At 46.7% G+C, this 12622-nt stretch overlaps 1 protein-coding gene across 1 annotated transcript; it reads right to left on the reverse strand.

Annotated features, from left to right (window-relative positions):
- Positions 1-588: 588 nt before the first annotated feature.
- On the reverse strand, positions 589-12597 carry dcst2 (DC-STAMP domain containing 2). Its single transcript, XM_056381700.1, has 16 exons — positions 12494-12597; positions 10922-11181; positions 10454-10624; positions 10051-10152; positions 9309-9506; positions 9132-9197; positions 8809-9022; positions 8438-8595; positions 8061-8225; positions 7809-7976; positions 6044-6144; positions 4354-4493; positions 3871-3995; positions 2224-2317; positions 1836-1964; positions 589-1754 (listed from the first exon to the last, which is right to left on the reverse strand). Exons 1-16 carry the CDS (start codon positions 12595-12597, stop codon positions 1370-1372), a joined length of 2580 nt encoding a protein of 859 aa, XP_056237675.1. The 3' UTR covers positions 589-1369.
- Between the last annotated feature and the right edge of the window lie 25 nt (positions 12598-12622).

A 12622-nucleotide genomic window follows, 5' to 3' on the forward strand; every position in this document is an offset into this window, starting at 1 on the left:
CAGGTCTAGAATCAATGTTACCATGGTAACACTCAACTATACCTGCACTGACCAGTAGCACACAACAACAAAAAAACAGGAAATCATGGCTCATAACTGGTGGTTTGCTGACATTATTGAGTTAGTTAAGCAGTAGTTAGCGTTAGCTAAGGTGTCGTTGTTAGCTAGCGTTAACTAGCAAGCTAACCATAGCTTCCGTCTTCTGTATGCTAGCAGTCAGGTCGCTGTATGCTAGCAGTCAGGTCGCTGTATGCTAGCAGTCAGGTCGCTAGCAGGAGCAAAGTTAAACTGGCGGATATATCAAAGTACGAGTTGAATGTCTGTTGAGAAATCCCATGAAAATGTCGCCATGAATGAATTATTTTGTAGGATCAGCAGCTGATGAGGAAACATTCATCTTCACCTTCATGGATTAATCGTAAATGACATTTAGATGGCCTTGGTCGGCCATTTCTTTTATTTTGAAAAAACGCTTAATTTTCCCAGAATTCATTGCACCACAGTCCAGTGTAAGAAAAACTAAACTGATTTGTGCAACAGATGAATTCAGACTCAGTTTATCTGAAGTCTGACGGTCTGTTAAATCTAAGACACAGAGTCGTCTAGTGTTCCCTCTCGTCTCTGTGTTTGGGCTCCTCCACGGAGGTGGGGACAGGTGGAGGACAGGTGGAGGAGGCACAGGACAGGTGGAGGACGGGCGGAGGAGGTAGAGGACAAGTAGAGGACAGGGACAGGTGGAGGACGTACAGGACAGGTGGAGGAGGTAGAGGACAGGTGGAGGGCAGGTGGAGGAGGTAGAGGGCAGGTGGAGGAGGTACAGGACAGGTGGAGGAGGTAGAGGACAGGTGGAGGAGGTAGAGGGCAGGTGGAGGAGGTACAGGACAGGTGGAGGACAGGGACAGGTGAGGGACAGGTGAAGGAACATTAAACACTGTAGAGTCTCAGTTGTACTTTAACAGTGACTGAGCAGCTGCTTCAGTCTTGTTAACCAGACTAACTGATGAGTCCTCAATGCCTCGACTCGTTAGTTAAACAATCCAAACAGGTAAGTGACAGTTACCACCTGTCGGACCTGTTCACCTCTTCACCCTCGGCTCCGACAGAAGTTTGAATGTTTCCCTCCACAACATCCTGTCCACATCAGTCTCTGAGCGGCTTTAATGTTTACACACTAAACTGTCAGCTAATGTGTCTTTACTCCTCATCGCCACGGAAACCCATGTCAACAAATGAATCATCTGAACAATCAATAATAAAATAAACTTCAATAATATATGTTTGTAAGACTTTGTACCTTCAGAATAAAAGCTGTGTGAGTAAGGAGGGGTGGGCTGTTCAATAATTCAGATTCAGTCTTTAACAACTTTAATCACAAAGTGAAACCTCGGCTCGAACCAACACACAGCTCTAATTCAGGGTCCTGGGGGGTTCTGGGGGGTTCTGGAGGGTCCTGGGGGGTCCGGGGGGGTCCTGGGGGGTTCTGGAGGGTTTTGGAGAGTCCTGTGGGTTTTTCTGAAGGGTCCTGGGGGGTCCTTGGGGGTCCTGAAGGGTTCTGGAGGGTCCTGGGGGGTCCTGGAGGGTTCTGGGGACAGTGTGGCTGGTGTATGACGACTGTGACCAGGGTATCGTCCTGGTGTCTGCTGGGCGTTGTGGAGGAAGTGGAGTAGAAGGAGGCGTCGCTGTCGGACTCGTCGGACTCATCTGACTCGGGTCGGTCCTGGTACGTCATGTCTGCTTCACTGACATCAGGCAGACTGGGAAAACAGACCATAACAGCTTTTTATGCTTTAGGGAAAATCTACCTGTGACCTTCAGTTTTTTCTTTATTTTTGTACTCAGTCAGTCTTCGGCACGTTGCCATGGTGATCCTCCTCTTCATCAGGCTCCTGGCTCGCGGGTCAGTGAGGTGAGTCGAGTTCAGAGCTGCAGACCACAGAGTCAGCTGATCGTCATCACTGGAGTCTCTGAGTGAAAAGAGGCGGGAAACAGACTGAGACCTGCAGCAGGTCTGGACCAGGTCCGGGTCCAGTTCAACACAGTTTCAGAGTGAGTCAGCAAAATTCACATTGAGCAAGGCAGTTAAAGTTATATTATACTGTCTGTCCTACATGTCGTTCCTATGGAAACAGGAGTGTGTATATGACTGTATTCCATCATATGAACCTTGTGATAAACTGTCACATGGAACTAGACAACTCTGTGGCTGCTCTCTCCGTTACTCACAGCTCCTCCTCGCCATCTTCCTGGAAGGTCAGAGGTCGCATACAGACGACACACATGTTTCCCAGACTGTGGAAACATGGCCGACAGTACAGGCCTGCAAAAACAAAGACAGCAGCAGCTCGTAAAAAGCAAGGAGAACTGGAAAGACACGTGGAAAACATGACGCTGATAAAACCTACAGACAGGATGTGGACTATTAGTTTTCATAAACGCAGCGTTTGGTTTGATGGGATATGAACCTCACAGAGAAGAAGATTTATCACTGTGTGTGTGTGTGTGAATACATGAAGAGAAAAAATATTTCTGTGAATCAGCAGAAGAAATAAACGTCCTGGATCAACATCAACATCGAATATCTGGTTTCTTGTTGTTCCACTCTTATTGTTTACATCAAACAAACAACTGGAAATGTTCTGATGGCATATCAACAAATAACATCCCACAGGACAGATGTTGAGACAACAGCTGGATGCAGACAGGTAAAAGGCCCCGCCCTCATGTACAGGACCAAGACCCCCGACACCAAACGACCTTTGTGGCGTCTGTTGACACGTGTCCTGCTTGTCTCTGTGGTCCAGGGTCTCTGGTCTGGATCCAGGAGAGTCCATGTTCCTAACAAGTCAACTGTCCATCACCTACTGACGCGACCACAGGTTCCAGGTGGGCTGTGTCATCACTGTTGCTCCGCCCCTGTGCCACAATAATCAGAATAATCTAATCCAGATTAAAGCAACACGCTTCATTAATCTGCATCTTTAACCTTTAACCCTGAACTTTAGTTTCATCAATGAAGTTTGAAACAACTCCACTGCCGTCGTCGACGCCGTGAGAGCTGGGACTCGTCGAGCTCGCGCTGCACGTTTCATCGTGTCGATGTTTTCAGTTTTACAGTGACACGACAGAGAGGAGGGGCCGTCTGAAAACACTAACAGAGCTCACCTTATCTTCCCCCTCCAACACTTTGCATTGTGGGATACCTCGTCAGTATCAGAGTGAATAACCTGCAGTCAGAAGGTGAATGAGTAATTCAGTAATTCAAACTGCAGCTTCTGTGCCTCCTGCTGCTCAGTGTGTTATCTACAGTCTGCAGGGTGAGTGTTTCCTAAAGGTCACAGCCCCCCCCCGGTCTGAGCTCAGATACAGTTACAGTCTGTTATCTGTCTGACCTCAGCTGAGTCAACAACACTTAGAGCTGCAGGACACTCCCTCAGTACACACACACACACACACACACACACACACACACACACACACACACACACACACGTGAACAATAGATGCAGCTGCACCTCTTCAGACTGGAAGAATTCACCTCAGATATGAAACGCTGCACCTCTTTACACAGGGAGGTTTCATCACTTTATATTTTTCACCTGTTTACCTGTTCACCTGTTTACCTGTTCACCTGTTCACCTGTTTGCCTGTTCATCTATTCACCTGTTTACCTGTTCACCTGTTCACCTGTTTACGTGACGATCATCACAACCAAGGTTAAACTAACCAGCAGTTGCAAAATCTGTTTAAACGTGAGAGTTTTAGAGTCTGATTAAGACTCATGGATCTGTTAATGTCTCACCTGTACCTGTACCAACGACCCCCCCCACTTACACACACACACACACACACATATAAGACCCTTGTGTTTACCTGAACACCGTGGGACGTCACAGGTGACCACATCCTCCTCTGACCTCACCTCCTCTCCACAGGCCAGACAGGTGACTGATGGTGACAGACCCAGCAGGTGAGACAGGTGAACTCCTCCAGGTAACCTGACACACACACACACACACACACACACACACACACACACACACACACACACAGTGATTAGAGATACTCTGAGGTATCAGCTGATCAGAACTGAATGTTTGCAGCTGAAACCATCTTTAACATCAAAGGGTCAAAACCTGGACCCAGAGTCCTCTACGGACCACAGGTGATCTGTTTCCATGGTAACCTGTCAGTGTCAGTGGACCCAGGTCATCGCTTCATGTTGACGCCAGTTATTTATTTTATCAGATTCTCACATGATGAAAATAAATCTGTTTCTGAAGAATATGGAAATGTTGATGTGGATCAATCACGTCAGTCCTGATGTGTGACGACGTTCAAGCTCCATGTTTGTACCACAGCAAGAGGCTCTGAAGGTGACGCCCTCCTCCTCCTCTTCCTCGGTCAGCGTGGCTCCGGACTGCAGACCTCCTCAGGGCGTCCCCCTCCGTCCTCCTCTGGTCCAGGATCCTCTGACGGAGGAACTGGATCCTGTCCTGATCAACAACAACAACAACAACATGTGACTCTCCTCAGTCAGTGCAGGTTTGATCTTTGACTCCGCCTCCTCTCTGGGGGAGGAGGGACAGTTGTTGTCCTAACAGCACGACGCTCACGCTCCGGTTCTAACAACAACATGGTCCTCTAAGGAAACACTGTGTGACCACAGGTGATGTCACAGGATCATGTGACCTCACTGAGCACTCTTCTTATAAGCGCACAGACTCCTGACCTCTTCTTCTGTGTAAAATACAAGTCAAATTAAATTGAATGAAATTTGAATGTTGGTTTGACTTTATTGAGTCTGGATCAGGTCTCAGTGGATCAGGTCTCAGTGGATCAGGTCTCAGTGGATCAGGTCTCAGTGGATCAGGTCTCAGGGGTTCAGGTCTCAGTGGATCAGGTCTCAGTGGATCAGGTCTCAGGGGGGACGGGTCCAGACCTGCCTCCTGCTCTCATACTTTCATTCTGCAGATTCCTCACATGCCTCTGTCTCCCTGACCTTTCACCCACAGCATCTGGTTTTCCTCTCGGTCCTCTGAGGGTCTGAAAGCGTCAATCTCTCCTCACCTGTCTGTCTCTCCTCACCTGTCCGTCTGTCAGTCATTACTGAGAGCAGGAGGGGGCGGGGCTTACAGGTATACAACGGTCTGATTCATGAGACATGTTTGTGTCTGAATCAGAGACAGACATGTGACGTCTCTGTCAGGAATCATCTGACAGAACCAAGAGGAAGAACCTTCAGTGTGTTTCCTCTGTGAGCTGCAGTCAGAACCAAGAGAACCAGACGTTAACCCTGTGAGGAGGACGGGTGTTCCTGTTAATATCTCTGTGAGAACACAGAGTAGAAATCTGCTTCAGATGTTGTTAGAATCTGTCGACTCTCCACTTTCCGTTTCATATTCTTGTGAGATGGTACGTGAGTCAGAGCCGGAGCTGGAAGGCGTCGAAGCAGGTCTCTAAAAGCTGGTTAAAGCAGAGTGGCGGACGACGCTTCCACTCAGTGATATTACAAAATCTCATGTTAAGCTTCTATTAAACATCTATTTCCCTCATACACTGCTCTATTGTTGATGAAGCTCAGACTCTGGTCAACACATTTCACTTCATCACCATCAGGGAAGTTTGTTTTGGAGAATTTCAGTTTTTCAGCATCTGGTCAAAGAGGGTGAAAAAGGGGCGTCATTACAGAAGCAGCTGAGACAGATGTGAACACTGGGGTATAAACACCTGGGCGTCATGTGATATCAACCTTTGGAAAGTCCATTAAAGAGATACTGGAGAACCGGAGGAAAAACCCTCAGATCTCTGAGAGTTAAACTACATTTCAGAGACTCAGCGGAGCGTTACAGAACGACGTCCTCGTGCTGCTTCCTGAGGTCAGATCTAACATCAACTGACTTCTCTCTACAGGCACTAACATGTTCTGTGTGTGTGTGTGTATGTGTGTGTGTGTGTGTGTGTGTGAGTGTGTGTGTGTGTGTGTGTGTGTGTGTGTGTGTGTGTGTGTGTGTGAGTGTGTGTGTGAGTGTGTGTGTGTTCTCACCAGCTCTCTCTCTGGGTGATATGAAGAACAGGCGACTCGTCTGCAGCGCTGGACGAATCCTCCGGTCAGAGAGACCAGCAGAGCCAGACCCAGCAGGAACCCTGCAACACAGACCAGAACCAGTAAAACCAGTGGAACCAGTGGAACCAGTGGAACCAGCAGAGACATCAGAGCAGAGCTGGTCACAGAGACAGAGACCTGATGAATCTTCACCGTGGAGTTCAAATACACATTTCTGACGTTTTCATCCTCAAACCTAAAGTTAAATATCTAAAGACTCGTTTTATATTTATATTACAGATTAAAATGTATGTGTGTATATTTATATTTCATATTAATATTTTAGATTCTGATTTAATTTGCTCTGAGGTTTAAAACATGTTTGTGTTTTATTGAATTTTATCTTGTATTTTAAACCTTGTATTGGTCTGTGTTCATGTTTAAACCTCCCTGTTCGTCTCTTTCCTCCACAGACAGATTTAAACTGGACGATCCTGAACACAGGAAGTGTTTGTCATTCTTCATGTGTTTGTTTTCCAGCTGTGTCTCATTCTGTCATCACTGTCTCTCAGCTGTCAATCAAACTTTACCTGTTCAGACCTGAGCTGTACGACACACAGCTGTCAGCCCGAACCAAAGATCAGCTTTCTCACATTCCTGGAGAGTTTATTCAAATCCTCTTCCTCCCTCTCCCCCTCCCCACCCTCCTCTCCCTCCTTCTCCCTTCCCCTCACACGAGAAGTGAGAGAATTGTGTGTGGAACGAATGAAAAAGGGTTCAAACTCCGCCCACTTTCTCACCTATACACAGCTGACCAATCAGTGAGGGCGGATGCTGTGATGTCAGAAAGTTATAGAAATGATCGGAGAGTGTGGCGACACTATCATCCATCTGAACACTTTGGGTGGTCATATGATCCCAATATACACAATACAATATGAATCACAATCCACGATCTTGCTCATCATCTGTTTTCTGTTTCCGCTGTGGTTTTATTCTGCCGGAAGTTGTGATTCTTGTCTTTTCCGCTTCTTTCGGATGGTTCTCTGCACTTTACCCACAATGCCTCTGTCTTCTCTGTGAGGTAGAAAACTGGTTCATGTGGAGCTACACCGAACTGACCGAGGCTGCGGAGCAGAACAAGGACTGTCTCGGTTAGCGGTTAGCGGGCTAGCTGTTTATCAGTTAACATGGTCTGTTAGCAGAGACTCAACTTTTAAAATGAAATATCTTTTCAATGATCTGTATGATTCATGCGTGAAAGGAAGCTCCTCCTCCCACAGTCACATATTATACGTTGGACTGACTGACTGAACGCTTATTATAGTTTTTGTCATATCACACATCGTATGTCAAGCAGGCAACAGAACCATTGCAACTTCCTTTCAGAACTTATCAGAATAAAAGCTTTAAATAAAGCATTGCTGCACAAAAACAGACTTTCTTGTGCTTTTAGTTTTCTCTGCAAAATGGCCAAAGAGGAAGTGATGCTGCAGGTAACTGTTGCTGCTCAGACGGAGATCTGTTTATTTTTAGATTAAAAAAATCTTATTATCAAAGTAATCTGGCGGGTCAGAAATAATTGCCACCACTGGTCTATAAAATGTCCTCAGTCACGTCTTCACATGTTGTTACTGTGAGAGAACAACGAAAGCAGCAAACATTCACACCTGAGCAGCTGGAACCAGACATTCTGTCTTTAAAACAAATGATTATCTGTCCATTGACTGATGGACTGACTGATTTGATCTTCAGGTGTCCTCACCTAGGATGAAGCAGGTGCTGTAGTTTGGCTCTGACGGCTGAACCACACACTTCCTGCTGATCACTGTGATGTTTCCTTCCTGCAGGACGTTAAACGAAGCCACCAGGTCTCTGAAGATGTCTGAGGCGAAACCGGATCCGTTCACCTGCACCGCCACGGTGACCGGAGCTGACGGGGAACGCAATGGTTATTGTGGTTACCGTCACTTTCACCACCACCTAGGTCATATTCACATCGGACGTCTCGTCTCACCTCGGGCCACAACATCCCCCGTCACCTGGTGGTGCACCTGATCCAGCATCCAGAACACCAGGAAGTCCAGCGCCACCAGCAGACCCCCCATGACCAGGTGTCTGAGGACCGAGACCACGCCCATCATTACCACCCGCCGCTCTCTGCTCGACAGGTGCAGCGACACTGGAAAACAGGCGGGACAAGGGTCACTTCAGTTCATCCTTTGGGTCAAAACAACGTGTCGTGACATCATACAGCAACCAATCAGGTACCATCTTTATATCTGTCCCACATACTACAGCTGTCAATCACCAGCTGAAATTACACACACACACACACACACACACACACACACACACACACACACACACACACACACACACAGGTGTACTGACATGGTGTGATGTAGATCTTGGCCTCTCTGCTTGTGATTGGCAGGACTGAGGCTCCGCCCCCTGAGGTCACCCGTTGGTCGAGCTCTTCAAACTGAGAGCTGATGTAGATGTTGTCAAAGTCGAGCTCACGGAGATACCTGCGTCTGTACCTCACCGCCCTGCACACACACACACACACACACACACGCACACACACACATACACACACACAGACACATACACAGACAAACACACACACAGACACACACACACACAGACACACACACACACAGACACACACACACACACACACACAAACACACACACACACACCTTAAGAAAACAGACCTGATTAAACGTGAGGAGTCGTCTCAGGTGAAGTGTGTTCTGACCTCAGGAAGGAGCAGGCGAGCAGCACGAGGCCGCCATACTTTAATGTTCCGCTGAGGCTCTGAAACACCTGCAGGTCTGATGAAACCTCCTCCATGATGTCCTGAGACACCTGCTGCAGCGAGCGGCTGCTGTTGGCGTCCAGGTCAAAGGTCACCGATGCCGAGATGTTGAATTCAAACTCGCGCTTCATTCGCTCAAACGCTGCGATGGTGGCTGAGGAGGGAGAGTGACGGACTGTGAGAGACCGGAGACCTGTCCAGGTGCGTCCCCCTCCCCCACAGGATGAACAGGTATTTCTAATGGATGATGAAGATGAACTTACGAGCTGCCAGGTGTTTCTTCAGTTGTTTGGCGATGTAGGAGGGGATGATGCAGAAGAGCTCGGCAGCTGAAAATGGCAGGTTATGACCTCGATCAAAAGTAATTTCATGACAAAACTAAAGGTCAACAAAAATGCTCCCTTAAAGTCTTTACGAGGTCATGGTGTCAGTGAACGCACCGCGGGCGAGCTTGCAGAGCGGCAGGAAGCCGTCCACGATGTCACACAGGAAGTTGAAGTCTTCTCCCAGCAGGTCGGAGCAGTCGGCCCGAGCCTCGGCGAACACCGCCCGACACTTCCTGTACGGAGAGCCCAGTTTGGCGTTACAGACGTCCCCGATGTCCACCAGGAAGTGGAGGACGTTCCTCAGAATGCGAGCTAGAGGTCAGAGGTGAGAACACACAGGTATGTGTGGAGGAGGAGTTCCTGTATCCACCTCCACGTGTCCACAGAGACACAGAGACGTCATGTGACTCACGCCACATGTTCTAATGTTTATTTAATAATTATGTTTTTTTTAGTGGCCTTTAACAAACTCCATTTCCCATCAGCCCACAGACCACCGGAGGCGTCGTGGTTAGTTCACATGTCTGCAGAAACAGTGGGACAGTTGACATTCTTCATCTGGAAACTAAACCTCAGCAACGCGTCATATTTTCAGAAAGACTGATGGAAGAAGAAACAGCTGATTGGAGGTCGTGGGACAGAAGAGGACGTGACGACTGTGACTCAGTGAAACACTTTTGTTTGTTTTCTTTATGTATTGTGTTAATATCTGTACATCAACATGTTTCCATCATCTGTCTCTACGACTCCTGGACGAGCGTCACACACACTTAGAACAATACACATTATTAATCTTAATAATAACTTCATAATTAAACTGTGTCACAATCTCTCCACTGATGAAGGTGTCACTCACCAACATGTTGGACGCTGTCACTCAGAGCCTGGATGAAGTTGTGGACTCGTCCTGCGACAGCATGAGCGTTACTGCTGATCTGTCTGATTCTGTCCAACACAGCTGCACACACACACACACACACACACACACACACACGATTTCCTTTTGGGGTGGGTCACAGTGACTCATGAAGTCAGTGTTTCAAGACTTGTTGAAACTTTTAAATTATGAAATATATATTAAAATTAAAGTTGTGCTTGTAGCAGCTATTTTTTATTTCAGTAGTTTAGTTTCAGCAGTTTTACTGGTTGTAGTATTGGTAGTAACAGCAGTATTTTTGGCAGTGTTTGAGTAGTTTTTAGTAGTATTTTTAACAGTATTTTCAGCGGTATAAGTGGTAGTAACAGTGGGCGTGTCTTACAGAAGAGGGGCGTGGCTGCTCTCTGCATCAGTTCTTGCGTCTGATTGGCTGCCAGCTCAGCTCCACACAGCAGACTGGCAGCAGCTCGCTCCGTGTTTTCTAAGGTGTTGGCGAGCGGGCCGGACAGCAACACCGAGACGAACAGGAAGAGGAGGAACTTCCTGCCGTGACCTAAGACACAGAAGAAGAGGAGGGACTGTGATTGGCTGATCAGGGCCACGCCTCCATTTAAAGCACCACTTCCATTTGATGGGAATATCTTTCTGCAGGTATTTGAAAAGTCAGAGGGTCAACAAGGATGTTACAGTTGCAACAGGTTTTCTGTTTTTAGTCCAAAGCGCTGGATCCTACATTTCCCATAATGCACCTGAATAATGTCTTTCATCAGAGCCACGTCTTAAAACTCCATCTAGGCATGTTAGACCTGTGTAGTCTGCGATAACCCTGGTGGGGGGTGGAGTCACTGACCTGAGCAGAGCGAGGGCAGCATCACGGTGACGTCGGCCCGGACTCCGACCGACAGTCCCAGACCGAACGCCGCCAGCAGAGCCAGGGCCAGCGTGGTGTACACACAGAACCACAGAGGCTGCTTCTGCAGAAACAGAGCCGTGATGCCGTACAGAGACGCCAACACCAGCCCGGACATGAACGCCACGAGGCTCCACCCTCCCTCCAACAGGTGACCTTTAACCTTCCTCCAGCCGCTGAGGCGAGAGCGTCCTGATGACCTGTGGAGGGAAACACACTGAGGTCTCTGAAGCGTCACAGGCTGTAACGTTCACCACACCCCTAAACAGACAGATCCAGATGTTACACAGCAACAACAGGCGTCCTGTCGGGCAGGGGTTCAGAAACTGTTTGATTACATCATCTCTGACGTGATTCAAGCTGCTGACATTTGTTGTTCAACCCTGTCTCCATGAAACTGTCAATCAACTATCAATATAATAATATAATAATCAATATGTCAGGAAAAAGTACCAAGATAATCCAACATAAAAAGTAGATTTATGGTATTTATGGGAATTACATGAGAGATAATTTCACATTAAACCAGGTACAGGTGTACTCCAGTACACTGTGACATCACTGCTTGGTGTGGCTATAGACTGACCATGTTTATTTACATGGACATGAGTTGTGTTCGGTCTTTACTGCTGTGTCAGAACCAGGGTCCAGATCATAACAGAGACTTATGTCGACTGTCAGAGGAGAAACTCTAAAGTTGACAGCTCAAATAAAAAACAGTTTAAACCGGTTTAACCCAGTTTAACCCGGTGGACAGGAAACAGCCTGGTGAACACATCCTGACTCATAACAGGTTATACATGTACATTTTTAAAAAAAATGTTTTTCAGAATGAATCCCAAACCTCTTTAAAAACAATTATTTTATTTTACAGTCCTTTAATAATTGAAGTGACCAAGTAAGATGATGTGGTAAGTTAATTGTTAAAACATAATGATAATAATCATATTAATAATAAAGGTAGGGGAGTGCTCACTGTGGGGTGCAGTAGTCTTATCATTTATACAGTGTGTATTTATATATCTGTTACACATATATAACTAATATACTATTCCTTTAATTATAGTTCCAGTGACTAATCTGAATGTGACACAGACATGAAATAAGTATATTTTTATTTTAGCAGCTGCATGTGGAGACAATGGAGACCACCTGTACTTATATACATGTAATTATATAATATCAATCATTTAACAGAAGGTTCAGTATCTTTCTCTCTCTCTCTCCTTGTTGCTCTGATGTTCATAATGAATATAAATCAAACGTTTGATTATTGATGGATATTATTAAAGGTATGAACTCAGTGTAGAAGAGTGTTTCCCGGGCAACAGGTTGTCATTTAAGAAAGTAACCTGAGAACCTTCAGTTCATGTTCTTGAAACATTTAAAAACAAACAGGAACCTTCAGTTCATGTTGTAGGTTCATTATCAGCTGACGTTAGCATCTGTTAGCCGTTAGCTCCCAGTTAGCTGAGCTAGCCATCTCTCTCTCTGTCACCTGTGAACAGTTACCTGCTCAGGACTCCTCTAAGGGTGCGTCTGGCCCCGCCTCCTCCGCCCACCTGGACTGTGATGTCAGTTTTCATCAGGTGTCTTCTCCTGTCTTCAGCGTCCATCTTTGACTTCTGAACAGAACCATGA

This window comes from Seriola aureovittata, chromosome 7 (assembly GCF_021018895.1).
Source record: "Seriola aureovittata isolate HTS-2021-v1 ecotype China chromosome 7, ASM2101889v1, whole genome shotgun sequence".
Taxonomy (NCBI): domain Eukaryota; kingdom Metazoa; phylum Chordata; class Actinopteri; order Carangiformes; family Carangidae; genus Seriola; species Seriola aureovittata.